The following is a 26480-nucleotide window of genomic DNA, read 5'->3' as shown; positions in this document are numbered from 1 at the left end:
AAAGGGCGACGGCCCGAAACGCGTTAGCGATTTTACTTACTCTCACACCATGATGTCTACCATGGATTAAGGGACTTTTAACCTTCTACTTACCGGTGCCTAGCCCCCTTACTTCATTGCTGTGCTCTGCTTCTTTCCATCGTGAAAGCTCTCTACTGCCGTATACATTATGCGTGATGCACGCTGATGGACCCACAAACGCTCAATCGTGAGTACCCCCATTCCTTCAGATACAGATTGGGTGTTCATTATTTTATGTGTGCCGTTCTCCAGGGAGACGTTTTATTATAATGGTGTACATCAGGGGTCATGCATACATAGCTGACCTGAAGATTCATTATCCAACACTACAGGTCCCCATACTTCTGGAGATTCAGACATACACACTGGAATTTGACATACTCAAGAGAGTGGATTTAAAGTGGTTCTCCCAAGAATTTAATTTCTGTAATTACTCAAGATATTATCACATCTGCAGTGATTCTTCACAGCTAAGCATCGATTGTTGGAATCTTTTTTCCTATTGTTTGCTTACAAGACCTGTTCTGGTTCATTTACATTAAGACGGTAGGAGTCTGCTGCTCTTGTGATTTTCATGCTCTGCAGAGCATTGCTATTCTCAGTGAAGAAGTTGGAGACGGTTCAATTTACCTGAACCAGAAATGTTATTTGGACACTTTGTTTAACTTAGCATGTTGGTCACCATACTAGGCAGTAAAATACTCCAGCATTTTTCTTGGAAGCGCCAGAGGCCCTACCTGCTAGTTTCCCAGGGGCTGGTTGGGCCGAATGGTCAGCCAGATCAATGGTGATGCCCCCTCCACTTTTGTTTCTGTCAGCTGAGGAGTGGTAGCTGTCATGATCGCTGCTGACGCGGTAGCATGACGGCAAATGCCGGCACTGAATGTTAAACCAAGGCCTGTGCAGTGCCACTTTGGAATTGCTGCAGGATTCATTCTTCACTCAGGTGTGTGACTAAAATGCCCTTAAATAAGCAGTATGTGTTGGAGTTGGGCAAAATACCAATAAGGGAAATATTGCTATAATGGAAAATACTGATTTAAGTCAAATGTTACATTTTATTTAATTTATTTTTAAATTGCTGTATAGCTCTTGTCATGGGTATCATTAGTGTTTCACACAGTTAGCGACTTGCAGTGTTAAACTGCGCTCATGGTGGTGGCGTTTGCGCCGCCGCACCCGCAGCGATATGTGCACTTGGCTGCAGGAGATTGCGGGGGCGTGGCGAGTGTCACAAAGATGGTTCGCCCTCATTGGTTGAAACAGCTGATGTCACGCGACTGCAGCCTGAAAAGACAAATTTACTTGTCTCACGACACTGCAGGAGCGTCGACGCGCTACATTGCCGCTATTACTATGATACCTTCAATAGAGAAGCATGGAAGAGTCCCGAACGTGCAGGTGTGCGCACGTAGCAACGCCCCCACCATGAGGGCAGCCTAAGATGCAGCTCTGTCGTCTTTAAAAAGGCTGCAAGTGTAGCCGGATCAAGGCTTTTCCGTGGCCCTGGACAGGTTGTTGGACCTGGGTAGCAGGGTGTATGTGCTGAATCTTCCCTGCCTGTGGGCCCCGCAGCGCAGTGAAGCTTGGGACCCGCACCGCATGTGTGGGTGGCCAGATGGGATAGTTGGCATGACTTTTGGGTGAGCCAAGCTTTCGGTATCGGTGGGGGAGATGTTGAGGGAGGGCCCAGCGGTGAAGGGGAGCTCAGACCCACACTGCACAGATGCACTGATTGCCAGGCTAAGGCCGCGCTTATAGTAAGTGGCGACGTGCTCGTGACCGCTGATGTGTCACGTTGCCGTCGCTATAGCGATTTTGTTGCACTGAGGTGCAGGAGACCTCGAGAGGGTGACAGGGGGTGTGGTGGAGGCGTGGCCCATGACATCACACGAGTGGTTCGCCATTATTGACTGAACTGCCTCACGTGATGCTGACGTCATGACGTGGCAGTACACCGAAACAAAATTAACTAACTTCAGCGATTTTGGTCACCATGTGGCTGCGCCATCGTGGTCGTGCCCACTATGGGCACCCGCAACGGACTTCAAGTACTTGTGACGGCGCTGTAGCCTTAAGTATAAGTGAAGCCATAGAAATAGGAGCGGACTTCCTGGCAACTTCAACTTCCTCACCCCCCCCCCAGCTCCCGCCCCTACTGACCTTCTTTTATTTATTAAAATGTCGCTTTTAAAAAGCATTTCAATTTGTAATAAATGTTCAAACTATATACTTCCAAATTATTATTTGTTTTAAATTTATGAATTTTTAAATGTAAGTTATTGGTATGGTCTTCTGTTTTTATTGTTGGTAGTTTTTCTATGTTTATTGTTCAACCGGTATTTATCCCATGGGGCTTCCCACAGTTAGGCTTACATTTGCATAGCTATTTAAGAATTAAGTAGAAATAGCTGTGATAGTGCAGAGGTATTGATTGGGTGATATATTTATTTTTTTAACTTTTTTATTTGGACTAACGATGGTTATTATAAGGCAAGTTTTCAAGAGTTCTCTTCCTCAGGTCAGCGATAATGACTTGGGCCCAGGACAGTTCACTCAGCATCGCTGAGCCTCGCTGAACAGATGCACAAAGCCCCTGCATCTGTTATCAGCGCGGCTATAGTTTCTCCCTCCGCATGCTTGCTGATGCGTGCGGAGGCTGGGAAACTTCCCCGAGACAGGCAAGTTTGAAATTTGCTGCTCGGGGAAGCGGAGGAGCGGTCACGTGACCGCTCCCATCCAATGGGGCTGCAGCCGGACCTACAGAGCCACCAGACCAGACAGAGGCAGCACAGAGGTGTGTGTGTGTGTGTGGAGCGAGTGATGTGTCCCCCTTCTGCCCGATCCTTGTGCCTGTCTCCCTGCCAGTGCGGGAGATGGAGGGGTGTTGAGCTGCCCCCGTGGGGGGGGGGGAGCAGGTGATGTGTCCTCCTTCTGCCCCGATCACCGTAGCTGCATCCCTGCCCGCGCGGGAGATGGAGGGGGGTTGTGCGGCTGCCGGAGGGGGGGGGGGGGAAGAGACGAGAGGAAGGGGTTGTGTCCCGGAGCAGTGGTGGCAGCAAGGTGGTGTGTGTGTGTGTGTGTGTGTGTGTGTGTGTGTGTGTGTGTGTGTGTGTGTGTGTGTGTGTGTGTGTGTGTATATATTTATCAAAGTTGCACAATGTTAATAAATAATTTATTCTCACACATAACACACACACACTGACGACTACCAAGTGACACACACACAGTGATGCCCGCCTCCCAAGCGCGCTTGCTGTCTCCTCTGCCGGGACAGCAAAAAGCTCCTAGTAGAGCGAGGGGCAGCAAGCAAGAGCGAGCAGCAGCACCTAAGTGCTTACTATGTCCCAGGCCTTAGAGATTGCATGAGTTTAACACAGCAGGGGATGCAGAGAAGGGATCAAAAGATGGCAATAAATGATTGATGGGACAGGGCTATACATGAATCTGCAGTGTGCAGCTATTTAACTGGTCTTTAATTAAGAAACCATTAATAGCGAAGTAATGACATGGCTGAGTGCTTTTACTTTGTTGTACCTCTTATACTTATTGACAAGTGGGGCAGTATGTTTAAATCTTCCAACCTGATTCTTACCAGCTGTTCATTTCTCGTGTGTGTGTGTGTGTGTTTTTTTTTTTCTGATTATATATTGGTATAATAGTGGGGGGGGGTTTTCTGGGGGTTCTCCATTCCTGAAATTTTTATTTTGGCCACTTCAGCCCTTTTTAGTACAAAAGGGGTGAATTCACTTTGCAGGCTGTTCCAACATGGGACAAACTTTCTCCTTTTTGGCATTGTAAAGCGGTGAGGTTAAGATTTAATTCTCATCACACAGCAGCATATATCGTGTTATTTTCTGGAGTCCTGTTCCTCTGAATGCAGCTGTTCTTTTTATTTTTCTTCCCCTATGGCTCTTGTAATGGCCAAACTTGTTTTCAACAGCCACAAAGAATGAAATGCTTTTGATCATGAGTCACATTAAGATGAGAAGAGTGCATGTGGAGCAATACACTGACACGTCTACCATACCCACATTACTATCCTGCTAAGAATGTAGCATTTTGTAATTCTGTAAGAACCCAAGGGAACACACCTAAGGCTGGTTCTATAGTGCGCGCGCGGCAGTTTTAGTTGGCTGAGGTTAGTCAGCCATTCTATAATGGGGCCACGCATGGCAGGGAGCGTGGAACCGGCCGACAGGGGGGAAGATGAGAAAAATAAATTGCGCCGCTGAAAGTGTGTGTGTGTGTGTGTGTGTGTGTGTGTCTCCACACACACACACACACACACACACACACACACACACACACACACACACACACACACACACACACACACACACACACACACACACACACACACACACACACACACACACACACACACACACACACACACACATATATATATATATATATATATATATATATATATACACACACACACACACATATACACATATATACACACACACACACACACACATATACACATATATACACACACACACACACATATACACATATATATACACATATATACACACACACACACACACATATATACACATATATACACACACACACACACACATATATATACACACACACACACACACACACACATATATACACACACATATATACACACACACACACACACACACACATATATGACGCACAGGCACGCACGGCTGCACACAGTATATAACAGCCCTAAGGTGGCGTCCATGGTGCCAAAGACTGCGCAGAGGCGCACACGGCACGATCTCTGCCTTAAGGCACTGATCGAAGCCACAGGCCGCGCGCGCGCGACACCAGGAGGGAGCGCGAGTTATCGGTTGAAACTGATTCCTCGGCGCGACGGGCAGGTCACGTGAGCGGTTTGCCCAATGAGGACGAACAAGCTGCGTGCCGTCCCAGACACGCCCCCCACAGCACATCTACCTTGTCCAAAAATCGTTCCCGCTTCACGCGGGTGACGTCACGTGCTCGCACGGACGTCGGCTGTATGGACGCAGCCTAAGTGATGTTTTCTTATAGCTGGCACATGTTTGTTAGTTTGATTATTCAGTTTAACAAACTTTTTTGTTCAATTTGTAATCTGCAATTTTCTTTTGTTTTTGAGTAGTTGGTTTTTGAAATTTTAAACATACACAGATGCAATATACATGTAGCCATGTCCCCCTCTTACCTCTGGGCTGCGGGATGGGGATGGCTGGCGGGACACCTCCGGTGGGAGCTGCAAGAGCGAGCGGATGGCTATCGGCGGCATGCGGACTCTCATGGGAGAGAGAGGGAGGTGCGCTCTAGTGCAGGGAGCGCTCCGGTACTTGGGTAGGCTCTGTGGTGGGACATCGGTAGGGTGCTGCCATTTTAGGTGTGCTGCGCATGCGCGAGTTCTGATGCATGCGCAGAGGGAAGACAGAACGGCGGCCATTACAAGATTAGGACTCCGCAAGGGAACTACAAGCCCCATAGTGCTTTGGGGCATATACTACGTGGGCAGTGTTAACCAATAGGGTTCCACGGATCCTCTGAGGAGAGGACTGATACATTTGGCGAGCTTATAGCGCGAGGAGGCAGTCGGAGCTGGCAGCAGGCTAGGGTAGGTTGAGTGTGCAGGGCGTCTGTGACCCCCTGCACTAGGCCAGAGACTCCCGTAGTCCCCAGCTGGGCCCTGACTCCCTGTGTTTACTTGTGGCTGCTGCAGTAGGGACCATAGATAGGGACCTTGCCCTGTAGCCCAAGCGTGAGGGGAAACGCCAGGACGCTGCTGCGACCTGGTCCTTGGTGGTCTGGGACCAGATCACCACAACGAGAGAGACTTTCTTCATGGTGGAACTATCCCCGTGGGATACCACACCACGTAGAGTCGGAGGCTGCACCGACATCGCTGGATCAGTGGATCCGCATTACCTTCCGGCCATACCCAGTGTAGGAGCACCCGGGCAGGTTCTCTAAGTGCACCAACTATAACACCTTCAGTTCTTGTGGGCAGCCACACACATTTGGGTGTGTCGTTGCTTGTGGACACCAGGGTGGTTGGGTGCCCAAGGGCCCTCAGTACTTTGGGGGGATAACCCATCAGGTGGGACATTGGTTGGAGGACACTGTGGGGGATTACAGCCCAGCGAGGCTTAGTTGGTGGGGACGTGGTACTATTGTTTGTTGTTCTTTTCATGCATGCAGTAAACTGTTATTACTATCAGTGTGTATTAGGCTGCGCTTAGTGACAGCGACTCAATGTCGCATCAAAACAAATGTATTGAATCAGTAGCATGCGCTTATAGTAGGCGCGAAGGAGCGACCTGAATCTCTGTAGGCAGTAGAATTTGATTTTTACAGCGACGGTCTCACCATGTGACAGGCTGTAAACCAATCAGACAGCTTCTGATGCAGGGAGAGGGTGTGTGTGATTGTGTGCAGGGTCAGGGGCCCCGCGCAGCCGGGCCAGTTTATTAAAAAAAATGCTGCACCCGGTGCCGGGTCTCTCTGACAGCAGCACCAGAAGTCAGCTGGGCTAAGCTTCTGGCGCGCCGGCATGAGGGAGGTCCGGCGCACGCGTGAGCTGCCAGCGTGGGATAGACAAGTGCCTGCTGCTCCACCCCCGCAGCGCCGTCAGGCCCCCGCCACCCCCTGCAGCCACCGGCACACCGCCCCCCCACCCCCCATGCAGCCACCGTATAGTATTTTAGGGATGGAGTGAAATTGCCTATTTGCCGTAACCACCTTTTTGACTATAAACCAGAATTAAAATACGAAGATTTTTTTTGTTTTTGCTGTATGAATTTCATAAAGGGAAAAGAAGGGGGGGGGCTGTACTTGGGGGAATGTGTATTTGGGCCTCACTGCATTTTTTTTTTTAGGTGATAGCTGCTTTATAAGCATTTCTACATTTCAGTAGACTTGTACATGAAACTGGTAAGGCTTGCACTGCATTGTGTAAACAGCATGGATGTGAGGATCTATTGGCATAGCAGTAATGGTGGGAGCCAAAGGAACTTTCCAAGATCTGGTTGTTGTTACATAGTAGATGAGGTTGAAAAAGACGTAAGTCCATCAAGTTCAACCTATGCTAAATTTAGACAACAGATACTTTATCCTATATCCGTACTTGCATAGTTACATAGTAGATGAGGTTTTTGCCGGGTTAGAAAGTTATGTGCACTTAAACATTTACATAGTTACAAGCAAATATTTCCCTTTGTGTGTATCGGAACATTATTTTTAAATGTACTTATGAAGTGTAGCAATGTTCACCAGTAACTCCTTCACAGATGTCAGCTCTGCCCTTTGTACTCATAGCAACAGCTCCTGTTTTGCCTTCTCCACCTAGCTGCAGTCAGGTGTGAGAAACTGTTAACTCCTTCCCCTCTCAAGGTTCCTTCTGTGGGACACGGGTGAAATCTGTAGACCTTTTGGCAGGTGGTTGAAGTGTTCTTGTAGTGTGTAAAATATGGGCATTTGTCTTTATTTCTGTCCAGTCTTGGTGTAATTATCACTTAATAGCAACAGTGAAATGCACTGCAGCTAATACCAATTGTGTAGTGGTATTAATAACTGCCATATAATCTGCTTTACACTAAGAATTGCTTTTACACACCAACAGCACTGTACCCTACCCCTGACCCTGTAACTTTCCTGGTCATGAAATACTATCCCAGAAAATGTTGGACCTGGGATGGGTATATTTCATAGACACTTTGGGAACTGGAATAGGGATTGGAAGCTTGTGCTGAGCAGGTTGGTTATTGGTCAGCGAGTACGTGATGTGGGTTGCAGTCCCCAAGTGGCTGATGAGATGTTTAAGTGGTAGCAGGACATAAGGCACCCTACCACCAGTGCTATAGGGGTCTTGCGACTCGCACCCACTTCGAAAACATAACCTTTTATATCCCAATAAATTGGCTGTGAAGTGTTTCTAATGCATCATACCAGTTCCTATGAAATGAACCCAAATGTATAGATCTAGTTAATGGCGCTGCCTTATTTATCAATGTTTTCACATTGTAACGAAGCATGTGCAAAACATTTGTGTGTTATTGGATGTTTGAAACCCACGGTGGAAACTAAAATGACAACCTTGTCGCAAAAAGGCCAGCAAGCTACACTTATTCCGTGAATTTACAATTTAGCCCATGAAATCCCTGTAGTGTCAATCTATTTAAAATTATCTTAGAAACTATAAGGAGGGCACAAGTTGCACATAAGCAACAAAAAAAGTTTGACTTAAGATTACGATACTTCAGCTTCTCATGAATACTTACACCGTGAGGTCGGTTCAGGCACTCCCTGTTTTAGGCTCTGATAAGGCATATTTTATGTGCTGAGCCTATTGGGAATTGCAGTTTACGATGTAGCAATGTGCAGATTTTTGTTTTTAAATTTAAAATTTATTTTGCTCCTGCACTGAGCAATCTAACTCCAGCTCGCAGAGACCCCCTGATCATCCCCATAGGTCCCCACCTATCCTTGGAACCATAGCTAAGCCACACGAAGGTTCTACCTGGACTTGATCAGGGACTGGCTGATGTCACTTAATAAATTTGTTATTGCACCCATCTAAATGTTTTTTTTTTGTTTGCTCCCTATTTAATTTATTTTAGTTGAATATTCATGAAATAAAAAATAAAAAAATAGAATTTTATCAATCACCCAACCACTGACAATGGCACGTGAAGAACAGGCGTTTTTCACGAACCAATTAAGTAGATACAATGAAGTATAATGCAGTGTAACCGTTCCTTATGGCCCAGCGTCCACGGGCAATTCTTGAGCACATCGTCAATACTCTGCAGGACAGTCCATAGCGGGCTGTAATGGCCCAACGGATTAACACAGAGGTGGTCCCTGCGTCTGAATGGAACACGCGCGGTGTGAATCCTTCCAGGCTGCACCTGTCTTTAAGAGACGCGCACTAAGAGTGAGACTGAATTCGTCACTCTACCTGCGCACGTCTAACAGGCGATCGCAGGGCTTATATTTTGATAACACAGTATTGTAGCAGGGGGTCTCCGGAGCGTAACCGTATTATTATTTCAGGTCCGGGGACTCCCTGCTTCCAAGTTAAAGGCCCCGTTATGGAGTGCCGGTATCCCCCTGCTTTGTTTTAAACTTCCCGGTCATGTGGGCCGTGAAGTGGGATAGTTTAAACATGGCTGGGATACCGGTGCCCCATAACGGGGCCTGTAACTCGGGAAGCAGGGGGTCCCGAACCTGAAATTAATCTAATTCAGCACCGGAGACCCCCTACTACAATACTGTTTTATATCAGAAGCCGCTTTGATCGCCTGTTAGAGGCAAGCATTGAAAGTGACTGATTCAGTCTCATTCTTACTCTGTGTCTCTTACAGAGAGGTGGAGCCCGGTAGGATTTGCACAGCGCGAATCCCATTCAAATTCAGGGACCTCTGCTGTGTTAATCCAATGGGCCATTAAGTCTGGTGACTGAGACTACGTTGTGCAGGGGTGGATGCCATATGGGACCCGCAAAGAAAGAGGGCCCGAACCAAAGGCTCCGTCTGTACCAGCATACTCCAAATAAAATAAAGGCGGAGCAGCCTATTCGCAGGTGATTTAATACGGCCACAATATCTAGCAACCAGCAACATCCCTAGGTCACGAGAGGCAGCTGTGCGCAGTGTCCCTTTGGCTGGAACGGGATCCCAGGAAGTGGTTGCAGAGGGGTTATCCTGCCGTGTGTCCGTACAGTATTGCGTCCACACTGAGCCCCTGCTGCCACTTCTTGCGGTTAGTTTTGTTCCTCTCAATTGGGTTTGTTCTTTCTAGGAGTTATTAGACATCCTCAGTGGATGTATTTTTAACTCATCTAGTTGTTTACTTCACTGAAGTTATGTTTTGGTTTAGCAATATATTTACCATACATAGTATTTGCTTCATATGTGTATTTTTATGTGTTTGTGTTTTTGTACATTTCATTTATTGATTATTGTCTTTTGGTCACAGTGACCTTTTTATTAAATTTTGTGATACACTTTTTACATGTCTGTGGTGCGCTTGTGTGTGTTTGTTTTGAGACCTGAAGAAACATAAGATTCTCCTAGCTAGGAAGATGAGGGCTCCGGGATATTGTGACGTGCATGCAACAAAACGCACTCTAATCAAAGAGGTCTTCATTAACCTCATGCAAATCATTCTGTGGGGTTTGAATGTCGTCCCCCTAATGCCAAATAATACAGAATTGGTATAATATGTGAGATGGTAATGAAGGGCTGAAAAGTCATTAATTAGCACGCTAAAAAAAATAATAAAACAATTCCTTGACCATAATATAAATGATGTAAAAACACAATACATCATGATTAAAAACCTTTTAAGCATAATTGGCTGTAGGAGACATGCACAGATTTCATCCAGCACTTAATTTGGGCAAATGTATTAAAGCCGCAGTCCCACCTGGGCCCCTTTCCTGGAAGTTATCTTCCTGTTGGCCCACGCCACACTATGCTTGTTGCCCCTGCGAGGAAGCTACTGGTAGCTCCTTCCTCTGTAAGTATCTCGGGAACCAGTGAGTTCCTGCAGCTGAAATGAACACGGTTCAGCTCTAGTGACCCCCTGCTTTGTAACTGCATAAAACAAACCACAGGAGGCAGAGCTACTCCCTTTTTTTATTTTTTTTAAGATTTTAAATATTTAACGCAGTTGGGTGATTTATTCATATGCCGATTTTTTATTTCATTCAGAAATTTTCATTTATTCAATTTTATTCTATGCCTCATTAGCCTTGGAATGAATTGAAACCACAATGGAAGAAATTAATAGAAACTTGGAAATAAGTGTGTTGTCTGCATTTACCTTTTAATTGAATATAAAGCTACAGGAACATTGATGTAACTTGGTTCTCGCAATCCTAACCACAAGCCATATCATAACTAGGTTATTGTACCTTCTGTAATGTTAATGTAACTTTGATTTTGGAATCTTGTTTGAAAATATAAACCTTTTTTTTTTTTCCTTTTTGATTTAACACTTGAATGAATGAGTTGCTGTCTGCTCCCAGACATCACATCAGCCTGCTACTCGAGCAGCCTGAGGCACCTTGCACACGGCTAATATTGGTTCAGAGAAATGGCAGGGTTGCTAGAACACCAGCGATGCCTTTTTGTTTAGGTATTTTCCCCTTGAATTTCTTTTAATTTTACCACTTAAGGGTATATAAAAAGGCTGATTAGCATTGCAGCGATTCAACTCTGATAGATGCTGGTCCTATTGATTGACTTTCTTTTTTTTTTTTCCCTGTGCCAAAAAATAGTTTTCTGCTGTTCCTTAATACATATAATTTTGAAATATCTTTGAGTGCTCTTATTCTTTTACCATCTTTCTCACTCTGGGTTTTTTTTAGCCGGTGTAAGCTTGGTGGCAAGTTCCATAGGTTTGTAAGCGAGGAAACCCCTGCCAACATCAGTTTGTCTTGTGACCTTGGGCAGGTCTTGTCTATCGCCCTGTGTCTCAGGCACCAAAAGTATATTGCAAACTAAAATGTTATGTGCAGTGCTGTGTATATTGTTGGCACAATCTGTAATACAAATGTGTTGCAGGTCCCTGGTAACCACAAAGTCAAAGTTGAAAGTACAAACCAGAAATTCTAACACTAGCCTTTTTCATGAGCTGTATGCTAAAATAAATCTACCATGGTTATATTCATCAACTAAACTAAAATAGTATTTTAAAGTAAATAGTGGTTTTGGGTGCTGTGATGTCTAAAATAACGCAGCACACATCAGGCCTTCAATTAAGTGATTTTTATTGAAGGTCACATCCGAGAGCTGTTTTGCTTTTGTAATACCGAAAGCGCTCCTGTGGTTAAGAATAGAGACATTTCTGCGGCAGACCACAGTGCTGCTTATACCAGTGTGGTTTCACATGGATAGAAGTGCAGGTGTTCGCATTACGGAGTCCGCAATATTGCTGCACAGAAAATATGACGTGAGGGTTCTTGTTACCTTCATCAAAACTACATTTTTATTGGTTATCATTAGAATGTTTGTCTTTTTTTATACATCACTGCTACTATTCAGTGATGTCCATACTTGGATGTGTCAGTCGGGTAATACCAACCTGGAAAATATTATTTAGACCAAGCCAAGTGGGAATACAACTTTCTAGTAAACAAAATAAATAAAAGTACATGATATTTGGAAGTGTAATACTTCACCTTTTCATGTGAATTATTGCACAGTTATGGTGCCTCTGTTAACTGGGAAGCAATGTCCTTTTTCAATTTAAGCTCGTAAATTCTAACATTGTAGTTTATCCTGAAGGGGAGGATTATTTTCTTTAGCAATTTGTCTGCAAACCCCACAAGTAGTTTAACATGAGAAGTTAAATCTAGATCAGTGTTTCCCAACTCCAGTCCTCCGGGAACACCGTCAGGTCTTAAGGATATCCCTGCTCCAGCACAGGTGGCTCAGTCAAAATGACTGAGCCGCTGATTGACCCACCTGTGTCGGAGCAGGGATATTCTTAAGACCTGACCTGTTGGGGTTCTCTGGGGACTGGAGTTGGGAAACTGATCTAGATGATACAATGAGCACAGCAGCCAAGTATGTTAATATACGCAGGCTGAGCGCTTTAGGGCACTTTGTACATACATGATCATACATCGTGAGCTTGTGACCCCACCAATCCATTCTGAGCAGAAATTTAGAGGAAGAATCTCCTCTTCACAGAGGAATGGAACGAATGATTTCACACTGGTTGGTTCCTGATTTTCATGGTGGGAAATCACAAAATGTATTTTGGTATTGGGAAAACCAGATGAATATGGAAAAATGTGTGTTTCCTCTTAAATCGAGGATGGAAACGCTTGCTCTCTTGATCACAAGATCATGCATGCCAAAGTTCTGATGCTATATGATAACCCTACTCCCAAGTTCCTTTTTTATTTTTAAATCTAGCGAAGCGAGAGACAATCTGTAACATAACAGATCTGTTAACCCTTTGGGTGTCATTTGGTGTAGCTACATCCTGGGGTCTGGCACTTCCTGGGCCCCATGATGTAGTAGCTGCGTCATAATTGGAGAGGAGAGAATGAGTTGAAATCCGATCCACTAGCGCATATCCGAAGGTGGATGCTCCTGAATCTGCCATCTGTTTCCTTCCATGTAGATTTGGTAAAATCCACGATTTTGGGATTTTTTGGGGATGTTGTATTAAATCCCATTGAAAGATTTTACAAACTTTGAGTTCATGCGCTGAGCTCCTCTCACTTTATAGGCAGGTAGGGACCATTGGGGAGGAATTCATATAACAGGTAGTCCTTGCTATCCAACGTTTCACTTTACAACGAATGGCATATCCAACGTTTCACAATGCAACCCTATGGGCTGTTTTTCGACGCCTGAATGCGTTATCCGACGCTCACCGCCACTGATTAACACGGGACTCACTTTACAACGGTTTCACTATCCAACGCTACTTCCAGAACGGATTCTGTTGGATAACCGAGGACTGCCTGTACATTTGTGTGCCTCTTTTTTGACACATCTGAAGCTGAAAGGAACTTGCAACTTGGTGGTGCATTCAAATCCCTGGAAGAAAAATCACCCACCCTCAAGTCCTGCGCGTCTATGGACTGCAAGATGCTTTTTTACAAGGTGCCATCATTAGCGATCACGTGGTCTCGAGTGCTGTATAGAATGGACTAATGGTATAATCTTTAATAGTCAATTTGGTGTGTTTGATAGACACTGAATTCCCCCCTCTCCCAGTGGCTCTGTCAGTGTGTATCTGTGAGAGATCAGGCAGCACTGCGCTGCAAAATTCGCCAGGACTGAAATTGTAGGCGCCCCGTAAGAGCAGGTGCCTGGGATTTTTCCCATCCATGAATATATATATACATACACATACTGTACAGAAGTGTTCAAAAGACAGGCACTCGCCAATGCTCAAAAGATTTGTGTTCTGATCGCTGGGGGTCACGTAACTACTTAGCGATTGGAATACCATTAATCTTCCGAGAATTGGTGAGTGCATGTCTTTTGGGCACACTTGTATTGCACAGTATCTTGGTTTTGCATACTGGATTATAGAGCACCCCATCATTTTTACCCGTCATATGCAGTGCTAGTCTTCCACTAAAACTGTGTGTTTGTATAGTTTGTGAATATTGTGAATATTGATCTATATTGTACTTTAGGATTGATTGTGCATATGCTGCTCCCCCTGAAGACAAAATGGCAAAAGGCACACCAGGGTTAAGCCAGTCCATATTTATTTATTTTTTTGGGTTAGTTTTTCTTTTACTAAATAATGTTTACCTGACTGGGGTTTGAGACCCCCTGACTTGTAACTACATTTGCAAAGATATCATTAAAAAAATATCCTAGTGTGTCCTATGGGATTCCTTTTTCTGTGCTAAATGGGGTGATGCAGCTGTGCAGCAGGGAGACTTTTTAGTAAATCCCCCACCCCGCATTAACAGGCCTGTGCAATAACATGGTCTGTGTGTACAGTACAGCTCCTTCACGTCCCGCATCCAAGTCTTTCCCCTCTAAAACGCATATATTTTGTTACGTCTTTCCTAATCTTTTTAGTTAAAAAAATGGCATACAAATTCTTGTTTGCCTTGCTAACAGTGAAAATTGCAGTTTGCATAATATAACTCAGTAATGTAGCAGACCATTGATACAGAATAAGACTCCCCGTACAGTTTCCCATTGAGCCTGGTGATATGTAAAGCGCATTCGCAACAGCATTGCATTGGTAGGCGATAATATTGATGTAGTCAGGGAAAGGTGGGTATAGAAATCTGTGGTCTGAACAGAACCCCAGTAATACCGAATACTGTACTGTAGTTTTAATAATCGCATACTACCTTTTACATGGGATAGCTATTTTCCTAATCGCCACCTCATCCTTTTAATTTGTAAATGGTAGAAGTCAGTCATCTGAAACGTACTTCCAGTTCCTCTGAAAGTGAAGGGGTTAAAATACTGCTTAACGATTTCTTTTTATGCAGTGCTGTGAATATAATACATGGTGAATGCATGCAATGAGCATATTTCCTTTAATGACTGCTACACAGGACGTGTCCAGATGCGCGCGCGCGCGCGCGCACACACACCACACACACCACACACACCACACACACCACACACCACACACACACCCATTGCTCTCTCCTGCATTGTACTTGCATCAGCCCTCTCCATGGGTGTCTCCAGAATCATATGACCCACAGGCCTGCTGTGTATTGCATGGGGTCCTCCGCCACTTTTCTCACGTACAGCCTTGGGAGCAATTAATATGCATGTCATGCTGTGTGACGTCAGGAGGCTTCTGTCCTTGAGCATAAACGGTGTTCTTTCTCCAGAGCTTTCGCTTCCCTCATATATAATTGGTTGGTAAATATAAACTAACAGATCTATAAGCAGGGAGCAGACATGTCCACTGCTTTCTTTTAAAGGCTGATTATCCCCACCGTTGCCTAGTAAAATGAGTGTATATTTAGACATTAATGATCACTCCGTTTTTATATTTGGTATAGGCTTGTTTCTGTAGCTAATTCTGATCTCTGCTTTTGTAGAGCTATAAAATGTCATTGTTAATATTACCGGTATCTGGAATGGTTACTTTGTGAAAACCTCTCATAACTGTGTATAAGGAACCGTGTTTACGGAAGCCTTTATTATGTTTGAATACATTCAGGTATGTAATGACAAATGGGTCTTTCACCAATATGAAATAGGCGATGTATCTGCAAAAATGATATAGCTCACTGTTAGAACTTTGAAATGCCTTCTTTTTTTAAAGCAGTGCTGCAGCAAAGTTTTGACAAATTAGCTGATAAAAATATAGAAGTGTGTGATGTTAAAGCTGCAGACGAAGTAATATCCTACATGTGTTTTTTTTTTTAATCCGTTTTGTACTATGAGAATACTTTTAGCATTTAAAAAATTAGCTCTGAATGACACTGTATAATGTAACAAGCATTTTTTGTTTCTATAGCAACCATTTACAAAGTCAAAGCTTCTTCTGACACAGGCTCTGGCACACACTGTTTAAGCCCTGCCCTCTCTCTAGCAGTGCACAAATTGTATCTAGTGACTGCCTGGTCACATGATCTTCCCCACAGAACTTTGCATCTTTGGCGGTGCTTACAGTGCTGGTAACGCAACATCACAGCAAAACAAATGTATTGCCGCCGCCGCCGCCGCCGCGTGCACTTGGTCGCGATCGCTGGAAATAAATTTGATTTTTTTCAGCAACCATACCTAGACGTCGCCAGCGACAGCACTATAAACGCAGCCTTTGGTTCTCTTCTGCTGCACGGACAGCCATTTAGTGAACCCCTGAGCCGAATCTTCGCCGGTCGATCACACGAGAATGGATCGATTGACAATTTAGCTAATTGCTTATTGTGTGGATTGTGGTGATGCATATATTAAAGGGAAAAATAAAAAATAAAAAAAACAAACGGCAGCTTGAACTGTTGCTTTAAGATCAAAAGGACATACTGCATTATCTTGTGGTTTGCGTAATTACCCACATTAGAAAAAGGTGAGGAACAGAATCTTCTAGATGGTATAACTAAAAAGAAACCCCGAAGACTCCTGTTGGCACAAAGTGTTGCATTATGGATGTGTTCCATTTCTGTGCTTTTGTCACTTAGGACTCGCTCAGACATGAGATGAGCCAAAAAGCAAGGAAGGCCAAATTGCTGCTGTTTTTGAAAGGCATTTTTTAACATCCGTCGTTCGAATGAATGGCTTTGAACAGAAAACCCTGAACAAAAAGGGAAAGTGTAATAAAACCTTCTATTCCACTTATTTCAGCTCCCCAAGGTAGCTGCAGTATTCCCCCGCAAGGCTCCGGAGCTGAAGTGAAATCCCACATCTTGAACACTCCCCCTCACTCTGCCTGCAAATGATTTGCCTTTTACACAAGGCTTAACTCCTTAAGCACTGGCTGTCTTACAACCTATTGCAGGGTTAACGTTTGTTCTTTTTGCTTTAACCTCTTTGCTGTGCAATGTGTAGCAGGCCTGCCTTGCAGCAGAGGGGATAAGTGCATCAAATGTTAACTTCTAAGTACAGAGCTACATTCTCTGGCCCTTTTACATAGTGACCCAGGTGATACTCATTACATATGATGGATGACGGGTTGATTAAATAGCCTCACTTACTATGATTTGGAAAACCATACTCAAAGCCAAGGTGACTAATAGGATCAGTCTGTGTCCTTCAGCTCCTGGGTTGGCAACAAATGCTTTTGCTTACAAAGTCATGGCCATTGTCAGGCAATTGTTGCCTGCAGAAGGCAACATTTAGTTTGCAATCCATTCCTTTCTTTAAATGTAGCATTATTACTCCTAGATAGAGCTGGGATCTCCATAAGTGAGCATTCTGCAGTGTGATTTCGTCTTCCAAGAATTTAAAGCTGCACTTGGCTTAAGCGCCAAAGCACAATTGGCTCCTTTTAACCCACTCCAATAGAAAAACCTCTGAGTTTACTCATGGCTGTTGCTGTGACCGTGGGCATCAAACACAATCAGCAAGATTATAGGTCATTTTCTCTAACACCACTGTTTACTTTTTTTATTGAAGCATACCCGGTATTATGTAGTAGTTAATATTTGCTTCACAAAAAAGTCTTACTATGTGGAAATAGTCCAGATGGGATGATTCATAGACTCTGATTAAGGATATATATTTTTTCCCCCCTGAACCTAGACAGAAATCCAAAGATCCCATATGTAAATAGAGGTGGAGGGGCTTGATGTTTACCAATAGATCACTTGTGGTTAGGCATAGTTTGTATTATCCAACTTGGACTTTGTTGATATCCATGTTTAGTAAAGTCCTGGATGCAAGGAGTTCCAAAGCCATTGCAAGTACAAAATCATTGCACGGTTTATTAATTGAAGGGCCTTTAAGTCACCTCGTGCCTAATTTCAATACATTTTAGGAGCAAACTCTATACTTATTTCTACATTAAGGGACCAGGGGGTTAAATGTAGCGCTCTCCGTGTGTGTGTGTGTGTGTGTGTGTGTGTGTGTGTGTGTGTGTGTGTGTTCGTTCGTGCGTATTCAATAAGAAAGTAGTTGTACTAGAGTTATGTAACATAGGGATCCAGAAGTAAGACTTAGGGCCTCATGCAGAGAGCAGCGCTATTAACAAGATCGCCATTTTCCGGCGAAAATCGTGCTAAAAACAGCCGAAAATGGCAAGGTAGGAAAAAAGCGCCATTTTTTTTTTTCTATTTGAAAATCTCGCCGCGCGGCTGGCGAGAAACTACATCTCGCCAGTCTAAAAAATATCCAAATTCAGAAAGGCGCGCTCGCCATCTAGTGGCTGTTTTTGGCGCGATTTTCGTCAATTTTCTCCGCCAACTAAAGTTGGCAAGAATCAGGAGCTCGCCAGCTATAGGGGGGAAAAAAATGCGCGAATTTTTTTTTCTCCCTTTCAGCTGCGCGCATCTCCTCATTTACAATTCTCCACATGCAGTAATGCTAAAAATAGCGGATTTCGCCCATTTCTGCATATGGAGAATAAAACTCTCCATTAAAGCTACTTTTTCTTAAACTCTCCAATTTATTCTAGCGCTGCTGTCTGCATAGGCCCCTTAATGAGATGCAGTTCTGTGCTTGAAATGGTTTATGGTTAGGACCTATCTAAATGTTTCAGATTTAATAATTGAGAGGAAGACCACAATGTTTAGCTTTGTTTGTGTATATTTATACTAAACCTGACTGTGAAGATCAGCCGTTGACTATAGTATATGCAGACGGAACAGCCACTGACTGTTGAAGAGCGCTGCCTATAGTTAATTTCATGGATCACTATTGAAACGATCCAGGGGCCACAAATTGAGAACGCTCCTGTTTTGATTTAGATTAAAGTGAATTGTGACTTTTTTAGAAATGAATTTGTGTACATGGGCAACCTTTATTTTGCTTGAAGCCTGTATACATGATGACCAAGCAAAATATACTTCTTTATCCAAGCTGAGCTCTGAGAACTTTTTTTTTTAGATGGATGTTACCTGTGTTTCTCAACACTGATTTAATGAAGTTCCAGAAAATCCTCCGTTAGTCGAAAGATCATATCATTTGATTTTTGTGTGTTACTCTGTGCCACCTATAGGCATTAGAATGTATATTATATATGTGAATCTCTCAAACGTTTGAGTTTCAAGAGTCTTGTCGTCTGTAGGGGCATGTTGGCGTTTCCTGTTGCAGGCGAGTAGTACAAATGAACCCCTATTGTTTGTTTTTTCTGATGCAATTGATGTTGGATAGTGGAAACTTTATGCTCATTTAGAATATCCCCATCATAGGCTAATCAGGAATTTCCAAATTTCCAAAATGAGCTCTATATATCATGAGTACATGCATGTGTATATGTTTGCATATGGTATATAAGAATAATTCAGGGAGTTAATCATAGCCAAACCCTTGCTTAGAAACTCGCGCACGCTAGTCTGTCTCTCGACCTTTTGAGATTGTTAGCTTGTTTAGGGCAGAGCGCTCGTTCCTGCTGTCTCAACGTACGCTTTTGTTACACAATGTTGTTGTTGTCCTCCCTCCCACATGGTTCTGCGCTGCGCAATCTGCTTGTGCCAAACAAATAAGATGATCTTATTCATGGCTGGGAATCTGAACCCCAGGTGCACAGAAGCTTTCTGACGGTGGATAAATAAGTGCACTTGAGTGTTTCATTCCATTACACCTGCACCTTCTATTAGGAAGTCCTTTCCCGTCCCATACAGTCTATTACAAGTAGACAGAGCGCAGTCTTCTCTAACTCTGAAGAGGTCGGCAGCACTGCAGAGAGAGAGAGAGAGAATCAATTTAAATGCATTTTGGAATGATTTCTTCCAACTGTCCTTCAGTCTGGAAATGGGCTAAATGGCAAAAAGTGTGTTGCCACTACCAGGGAGGATAATGGATCTTTTCAGCTAGAGGTGCATGGTATATTATTCTCTCGGAGGAATAGAGACAGGATTAGTTTTGTACCTAATGAGGGTTGTAAATAAAATAATCCATCATTCTTTGTCATACTTTTCATTTCGCTCTAATTTATTTTAAACCATTTACTACTTGCATTGCTGGAACTTCAGCAATTAGTGTGTGTGTGTGGTGTGTGTGGTGTGTGTGGTGTGTGTGGTGTGTGTGGTGTGTGTGGTGTGTGTGTGTGTATCTCGCAAACTAATTATAATTGCTGAAGTTCCAGCAACGTAAGTAGTAAACGGTTTACATGAAATTAAAGCTATTGGAATGTATGACGGAGAATTTGAGGATTTTTTTATATATATATAATTCAAGAAGCTATTGAAATTGGAAAGCACAGTCTGAAATCTATACACAGAACAGTACATACTGATATTTTCTTGGGGGTGGGGTTTACAGTTGTCTGCATGTCCTCAAATCTGTATTGGTCAGTACTGCTACAAAGCTATTCTAAGATGGGCAATGCACTTTTTATTTTATTTTTCAAAAACTTCAGAATTAAACTGGAAGATTTCATAGCCAAGTTAGGTGATCATTGTAACAGTGTTTCCCCCACACTCTGGGAGATTCTGCCATTACTGGTCGTGTGGTGCATGATACCTGCTGGTAACAGGAGGGCTGAGTTGTCCGCCGATGGTAGGACTAGGCTTCTGGGGTTCATACCCTACATATATTTAGCAGTGCAGCGCCTCCACCTGCCGTAGGCTCCAGGGAACTGAAGAGGATCTCCCACGGTAGAAAGATTACCTCTCCCCCCAGTAAGATCACGCACCAGGCCGAAGGTATAACAGGAACGGTTTATTGTCTCTCTCTGTGCAGCACAGTAACAAGGCAGGGTTCTGCCCAAAGCAGCAACTGTCAGTTACTCACTGAAGGATGGTCCATGGATCTTCACTACAGGCCAAGGGCACCCGCAGCAGTCCCAGCTCCTCCCTGCCCCTCTATCAGGGTCAGAGGTATTGGCCACACTCACTCTCCCCCGGAGGGAAGAGCACCAGAGAAGGCCCAATAGTCAGGCTCTTGGCTGTGTGACCTGCCTCTCGTGGGTAGAGGCATTACTAAACTTGGGGCAGCACTGCCCTTAAGTACAGCCAGGAAGAGGGCATCAGACCTGTCCTATGATTGGACATGCCCAGGCCTGATGTCACCGCCTCCCCTCCCCCCCCCCCCCACCCCCCCCACGGTCACTCAAGTACTGCACGAGTAAGTTGGGAAAACCCATATCGACTACTGGCAACCTGATTTTACCAGGACTTACTGCCAGGAGTAAGGCAGGTTAGTTGCCATAGGTGGCATGGCTACATCATTATAACAATAGACAAGTACAAGGGGTTTCAATCATCTAAATGAAAAAAAGAAGGGCCGTGAATAGACTAGCTGTTGGCGCTCCATCCGAATTAATTAATGTACCTTGGGTAAAACTGGATTTGAGGCAAAAAAAAAAAAGACTAAAGCCTCAATGCTACATTCAATTGAACGGACTTAGTTAACCATTTTATTTTTCTTAGAAGTAAAGGTCATTTAGTTAAATTATTTGGCCAAAGCAATATTAAGGCTGCAATCATATGAAGGTAACCCCTTTCCTGCAGGTCCTACACTACCTGTAAGCATTCTCTTCACCTCCTGTAATGGAGGAAGACCTGTCTCCATAGACTGGTTATGCACAAGTTTGTACCCGGAGCTGCTATTACAAGTGGGCTTAAAACCAAGGCGGAGAGGTCACAGGCCTCCCAGTAATGGCTACCAATGAAACAGTCCATGCTGAATTTGAAGCAAACTTAACATGGGGGAAGTTTGCAGTCAGACCCAGGAAGAGCTTTATGTTGCAGCATATTGCATGCAGCGTGCAACGCCAATATTAATAGTGCATATAACAACCGCAAGGTTTATTTTTTCAATCCAGTAAAAGTGTCTATAGGAGATCACAAAGTTCCCGGTGGGATGATGAATCCTCCCGTTCAGTCATCAGTGACTGAGCGATCACATGACCACTCGGAGGCGCGATCCCATCCATGGGTTCTATTACCAAAGGGAACTAATTCAAGTGACATGATGTATGGGGTCTCATCTGGGTAATGGCTTCCCCCCACAAATCTGACGTATCTTTAAAAATAAATTGAAGTCAGATTTGGGATGGGGTTGATTTCCTCTAGCTGCTCCCTATTGTGATGTCACTGGCAGTACAAGCTCATGTTGCACACAGTCCCCTCTTTCCCGCCCCCCCCCCCCTTATTTTTATTGGCTCTCCTGGAGGACAGGGTGGAATAAGGGGAAAGAAAATCCTTGATTTGATAAACCCTTCCCCCATTCACAGGCCCAAATAAATTCAGCTGCCCCTATGTGATTGCTCCTCCTTTTTAAATAGCTTTGTGCATGAGGTCTGCTTTCTAGAGTGGTCCACTCTGCGTTGTAACAGCGGTCTCTTCTAGGATGAAGTTGAAATAAGAACAGTGGAATGTTTAGAATGTCAAAGGTAGCCGATTGCCACCATTAAAACAGACTAGAATAAGTATCTATTTATTTCCCCGTGCATTTTAATGGTAAAGAAATCTGGAATTGCTTTACAATCTCTAGGTAATGTCTTTTGGTAATTAGATTCAGTCCAAATCTAAAGGGACATCTTTCCTTTTTTTTTTTTTTTTTATTCTTTGTAAAATACTTATGCTGCTATTATTGGTCAAACTGCTAAACTTTTATTTGCCTAAATTCAGCAAGTTCAATCTTTCTAGATAGCCAGTTTCACTAGCCTGATACACGGGACTTATTGTTTACCCAGCTTTATATAGTTATATCATGTTATCTTTGGTTTACTACCTTTTTAGTATTGATAAGCTATGTGCTTTATTAGCAGTATTGAGTTCTAGTACCCGAAATCAAGTATGAAAGTGTGATTACACAATGAGTGATAAATTTGCAAATGCTTCGTGCTGGATGGCATCTCCCCCTTGACTGCTATATTTGTTTTTTTTATCCTCTCCGTTCTTGTCCAGACGGGAAAAGATGCGCAATTAACTAACAAGTATTGGTGTGGGAAACCGTAACGCCTATAGGGGTGGGTGCTCTGGCATTATGAGATGACCAGACAGTGTCCTAACTTTATTCTTTTAATAATTTAGTAAGGCGACATCCATCGGAAAAGGGAACTGTTACACTCAAGTAGAAATGTATATTACATTTTTATGGCTAATGAAATCAGTCATTTTAAGTTCAGGCATTTCACGTCCAAGGACAATTATGCATCCTGACAGACCTTTTCCCGGACAAGTCAATAAAATAAGGGGCAATCCGGGATGTCTGGCAACCCTAGTGAGTGCCTGAAGCAATCCAAGCCGGGGGGGTTCTCTACCCCCCCCTTTCCCTCCCCCCATTTTTTTTTCAAATAGAGGTTTGAAGCAGGGGATCTTCAGAGGTAAATGCCTCTGTTTCCAGAGATACATGCCTCTGAAGGGGGTACCGGTATCCCCTGGAAATTAGCTGCACCGGATGATATCACGACTTCCTATTGGCCTGCAGGGCCCGGGAGCTTTGAAAAGGGGCCATAATCTGAACCCTGAAATGGCTACCAGCACCCACTACGGAGTAAGGATCTCCAGAGGCAGGGGGTCCCCCGAAGCTGAAATGAATGGGATTCAGTTCCGGAAACCTTCCTGCTCCAATCCTGTATGGAAGAAAAAAAATGGAGAAAAAAATAAAATGCTTGATTGCCTATTTAAGATTGACCTCAGATGTTCATATTGTCGAATAATCACTGAAGCGTTTTGGGGAATTTTGGACGTTCAGCAGTGACTAATGCAGATCAGCCCAGCCTGGGATCTCGTGACCAGCTATCTGAACGATCATGTGCAACAGTGCACTTATCTTATCTAAATTGTGTTGTGTGGCCGGGACCAGGATACAGAGATTATCTCTTCTCAGTGTGTTCCACTTGCCCTTTTAATTAAGGGAAGTATTCACTTGTACTGCATGGGTACAGCTTATCATTATCATTGTGACAACACCCACACTTGTTGCATATGGGGAGCATGTTTGAAAATGTATTCATGTAAAGAAAAAATGCAGGGTATACATAATATATATAGAAAAGTTGACCTTTTTAGTTTGCACGCTGATCAGAGGGGAAGATTGCATTGTACTTTCAAGTATTGCTTTAGGATGTGCTTGGGTCTGGAACTGTTTATTTCACAATGTGTTTCTCATTTTTTTCTTGCAGTGGGATTTGGTTTGCGACTCTGCCTGGAAAGTCCATATTGCCAAGTTTTCTTTGGTTGTTGGCTTGATATTTGGATACCTGATAACAGGATGCATTGCTGACTGGTAAGATTAAATCATTGTGAGGTTGCTAACTTTTTTTATGTACCAACTGTTCTAAGCTTCGTGGTCCGTACAGTATATCCATTTATTTTGGTTTGTGATGAGGCATACGAATGCACATGACTTTTTGTCATTTTATTCTATCTGTGTGCACAACACTTCCTAACAGAAATATTAGACAACATTGAAGAGAAGTTAAATGAGGTGAATTCCAGCATAAATACAAGCAGATGGTGCATATGCGTTTGGATAAGAAAGCAGCAATTGTGCTTAAAGAATAATCCTTTTCCAAAACCATTTTCCATAGGTTTGTAGGTCTCATTAACTTTTCATGAAGGTTGCTTTTTGATACTACTGGGGGCCCCCTTGATTCTGGAGAAACTTCCCTCCAAAGGGGGTGCCAGTATCGCCTGCAGTTTAAAGCCCCTGTCACATGGGCTAATAGGAAGCCACACCGGAAGACTTCACGGCTTCCTGTCAGCCTGCAGGGCCCACAACCTTTGCAAAGCAGCCATATAGTGAACCCTGGAGTTGCTATAGCACCCACTACGGAGGCAAGTACCTGTGGAAGCAGGGGATCCCTGGATCTGGAATTAAGCTCTGGAGACCCCCTGCTTCAAAACTATTAAAAAATGAGAAACAATTGGATTGCCTCTTTAAACACAGTTCACATGGTTATTGAAGGGTGGTTGTAACAACATTTCTTATGTCCGTTTGCATTACTACCTTTTTTAATTTAATACAACCATCCATGTTCATAAAATGATGCAATGCTAAAAAAAAAAACATTTCTCACACTTTATTTTTTATTTTATTGCCGAAGTGAGCTGCAGAGTGTCTATCGTGCTATAAACGGAACTCTTTAACTTGTATGCTTTCTGCTGTGGCAGCAGTATTGTCTGCTGCAAAGCAAGACTTTTGTAATAGCCGCATAAAATCCCTTAATGCTTCAGAGTCAACATTTTTGTTGAGTTCCCTGTGCGCTGCCAGAGGGCCAAATTGTGCATTCTTCCTTGGCGGGAGCACCCTGTGTCCTCCGCAAGGTCATAACCTTGAGGTTGCCCTTCATCGTTGGGTCAAGTAGTTTCTCTGTATGTTGCTGGCCAAACAAAGAAGAACCGAACGAAGCAAGACTGCAGTTATTCACCAGTACGCATGTACAATATTACTGCAGTTACTAAGCAACTGGCACATTGCTGTGCTGATGGAAAATGCAGGATTCAACAAGACCACAAGTTATTGTTGAATGCAAATTACTACATTTAACTTCCATTCAGTGCTTCAAGAAGCCGTCCCACGTAACATCCTACATACAGGGCTCCAGGAAGCCCCCAGTTAGTGACAAATTACACTTCCTTGCAAGTGTTAAAAATTGGATAAAGGGTTAATAGAAACCACAGTGTTGTCTCGTGGACATTGCGTCTTGCTATAGTCTGCTGAAGCGAGGCGGATCTATGTGGCCATATTGTTGTGCACACAAGTATTATTGTATGGGTGATTTCAAATGGAGTTTCTTGTTAACTTGGGCAGTTGGTACAGTTGGGCAGTTGGTACAGTTGGTACAGTTGGGCTCATTGCACATGAGATCAACAGAACATCTGGTTCCAACCTGAAATAATGCAACTTTCCATTTTCCAACATTTTGTTTGACAAGTGTAAGATTTGACATGGCGAAATACTTATTTGGAGTAAATACAGAATATACTGTACAGCAACTATTTGTTGGTGTCTATACCAACAGAGCAAAAACAAAATGTAGTAACAGAGGGAAAAGTGAAAATCTGTATATTTGGATTTAAAAACATTTTTTTTATATAATGTTTCACTCCATAGTTACATACTTTTATTTCAGTCCCGTGTGAGAACAAGATGTAAAAGGACAGTTCTCTTAGATATAAGGTTTATATAGATTAGGGAAATGCAAGCATTAGCCTATCAATAATTCACAGGGTGAAAAGAATCAAACCATAGTAATCAAACGGCCTAATGTAAATTTTGACATGTGACTTTTCCAAAGCTTTGTATGTATATCTTTATTTATACAGCGCCATTAATGTACATAACGCGTCACAGCGGTAATACACGTGACATAATGGGAAGAAGTGCTCCAGACATGAATAACATTTAGGAAAAGGAGTCCCTGTCCCGAAGAGCTTACAACCTAATGGATAA

General features: G+C 43.5%; 1 protein-coding gene across 2 annotated transcripts in view; it reads left to right on the top strand.

Moving 5' to 3' along the window:
• SLC22A23 (solute carrier family 22 member 23) overlaps positions 1 to 26480 on the top strand; it is a 140223-nt gene that overhangs the window by 21725 nt on the left and 92018 nt on the right. For both annotated transcript variants that reach the window (XM_075585763.1, XM_075585762.1), the window contains exon 2: positions 24208 to 24311. In XM_075585763.1, coding sequence (XP_075441878.1) covers positions 24208 to 24311 — 104 coding nt within the window. The remainder of the gene's footprint in view (positions 1 to 24207; positions 24312 to 26480) is intronic.

The sequence above is a fragment of the Ascaphus truei genome, chromosome 2 (genome assembly GCF_040206685.1).
Source record: "Ascaphus truei isolate aAscTru1 chromosome 2, aAscTru1.hap1, whole genome shotgun sequence".
In the NCBI taxonomy this organism is placed as follows: domain Eukaryota; kingdom Metazoa; phylum Chordata; class Amphibia; order Anura; family Ascaphidae; genus Ascaphus; species Ascaphus truei.
Note: the sequence above shows the minus strand (reverse complement) of the source record. Positions and strands in the feature narration are given on the sequence as shown.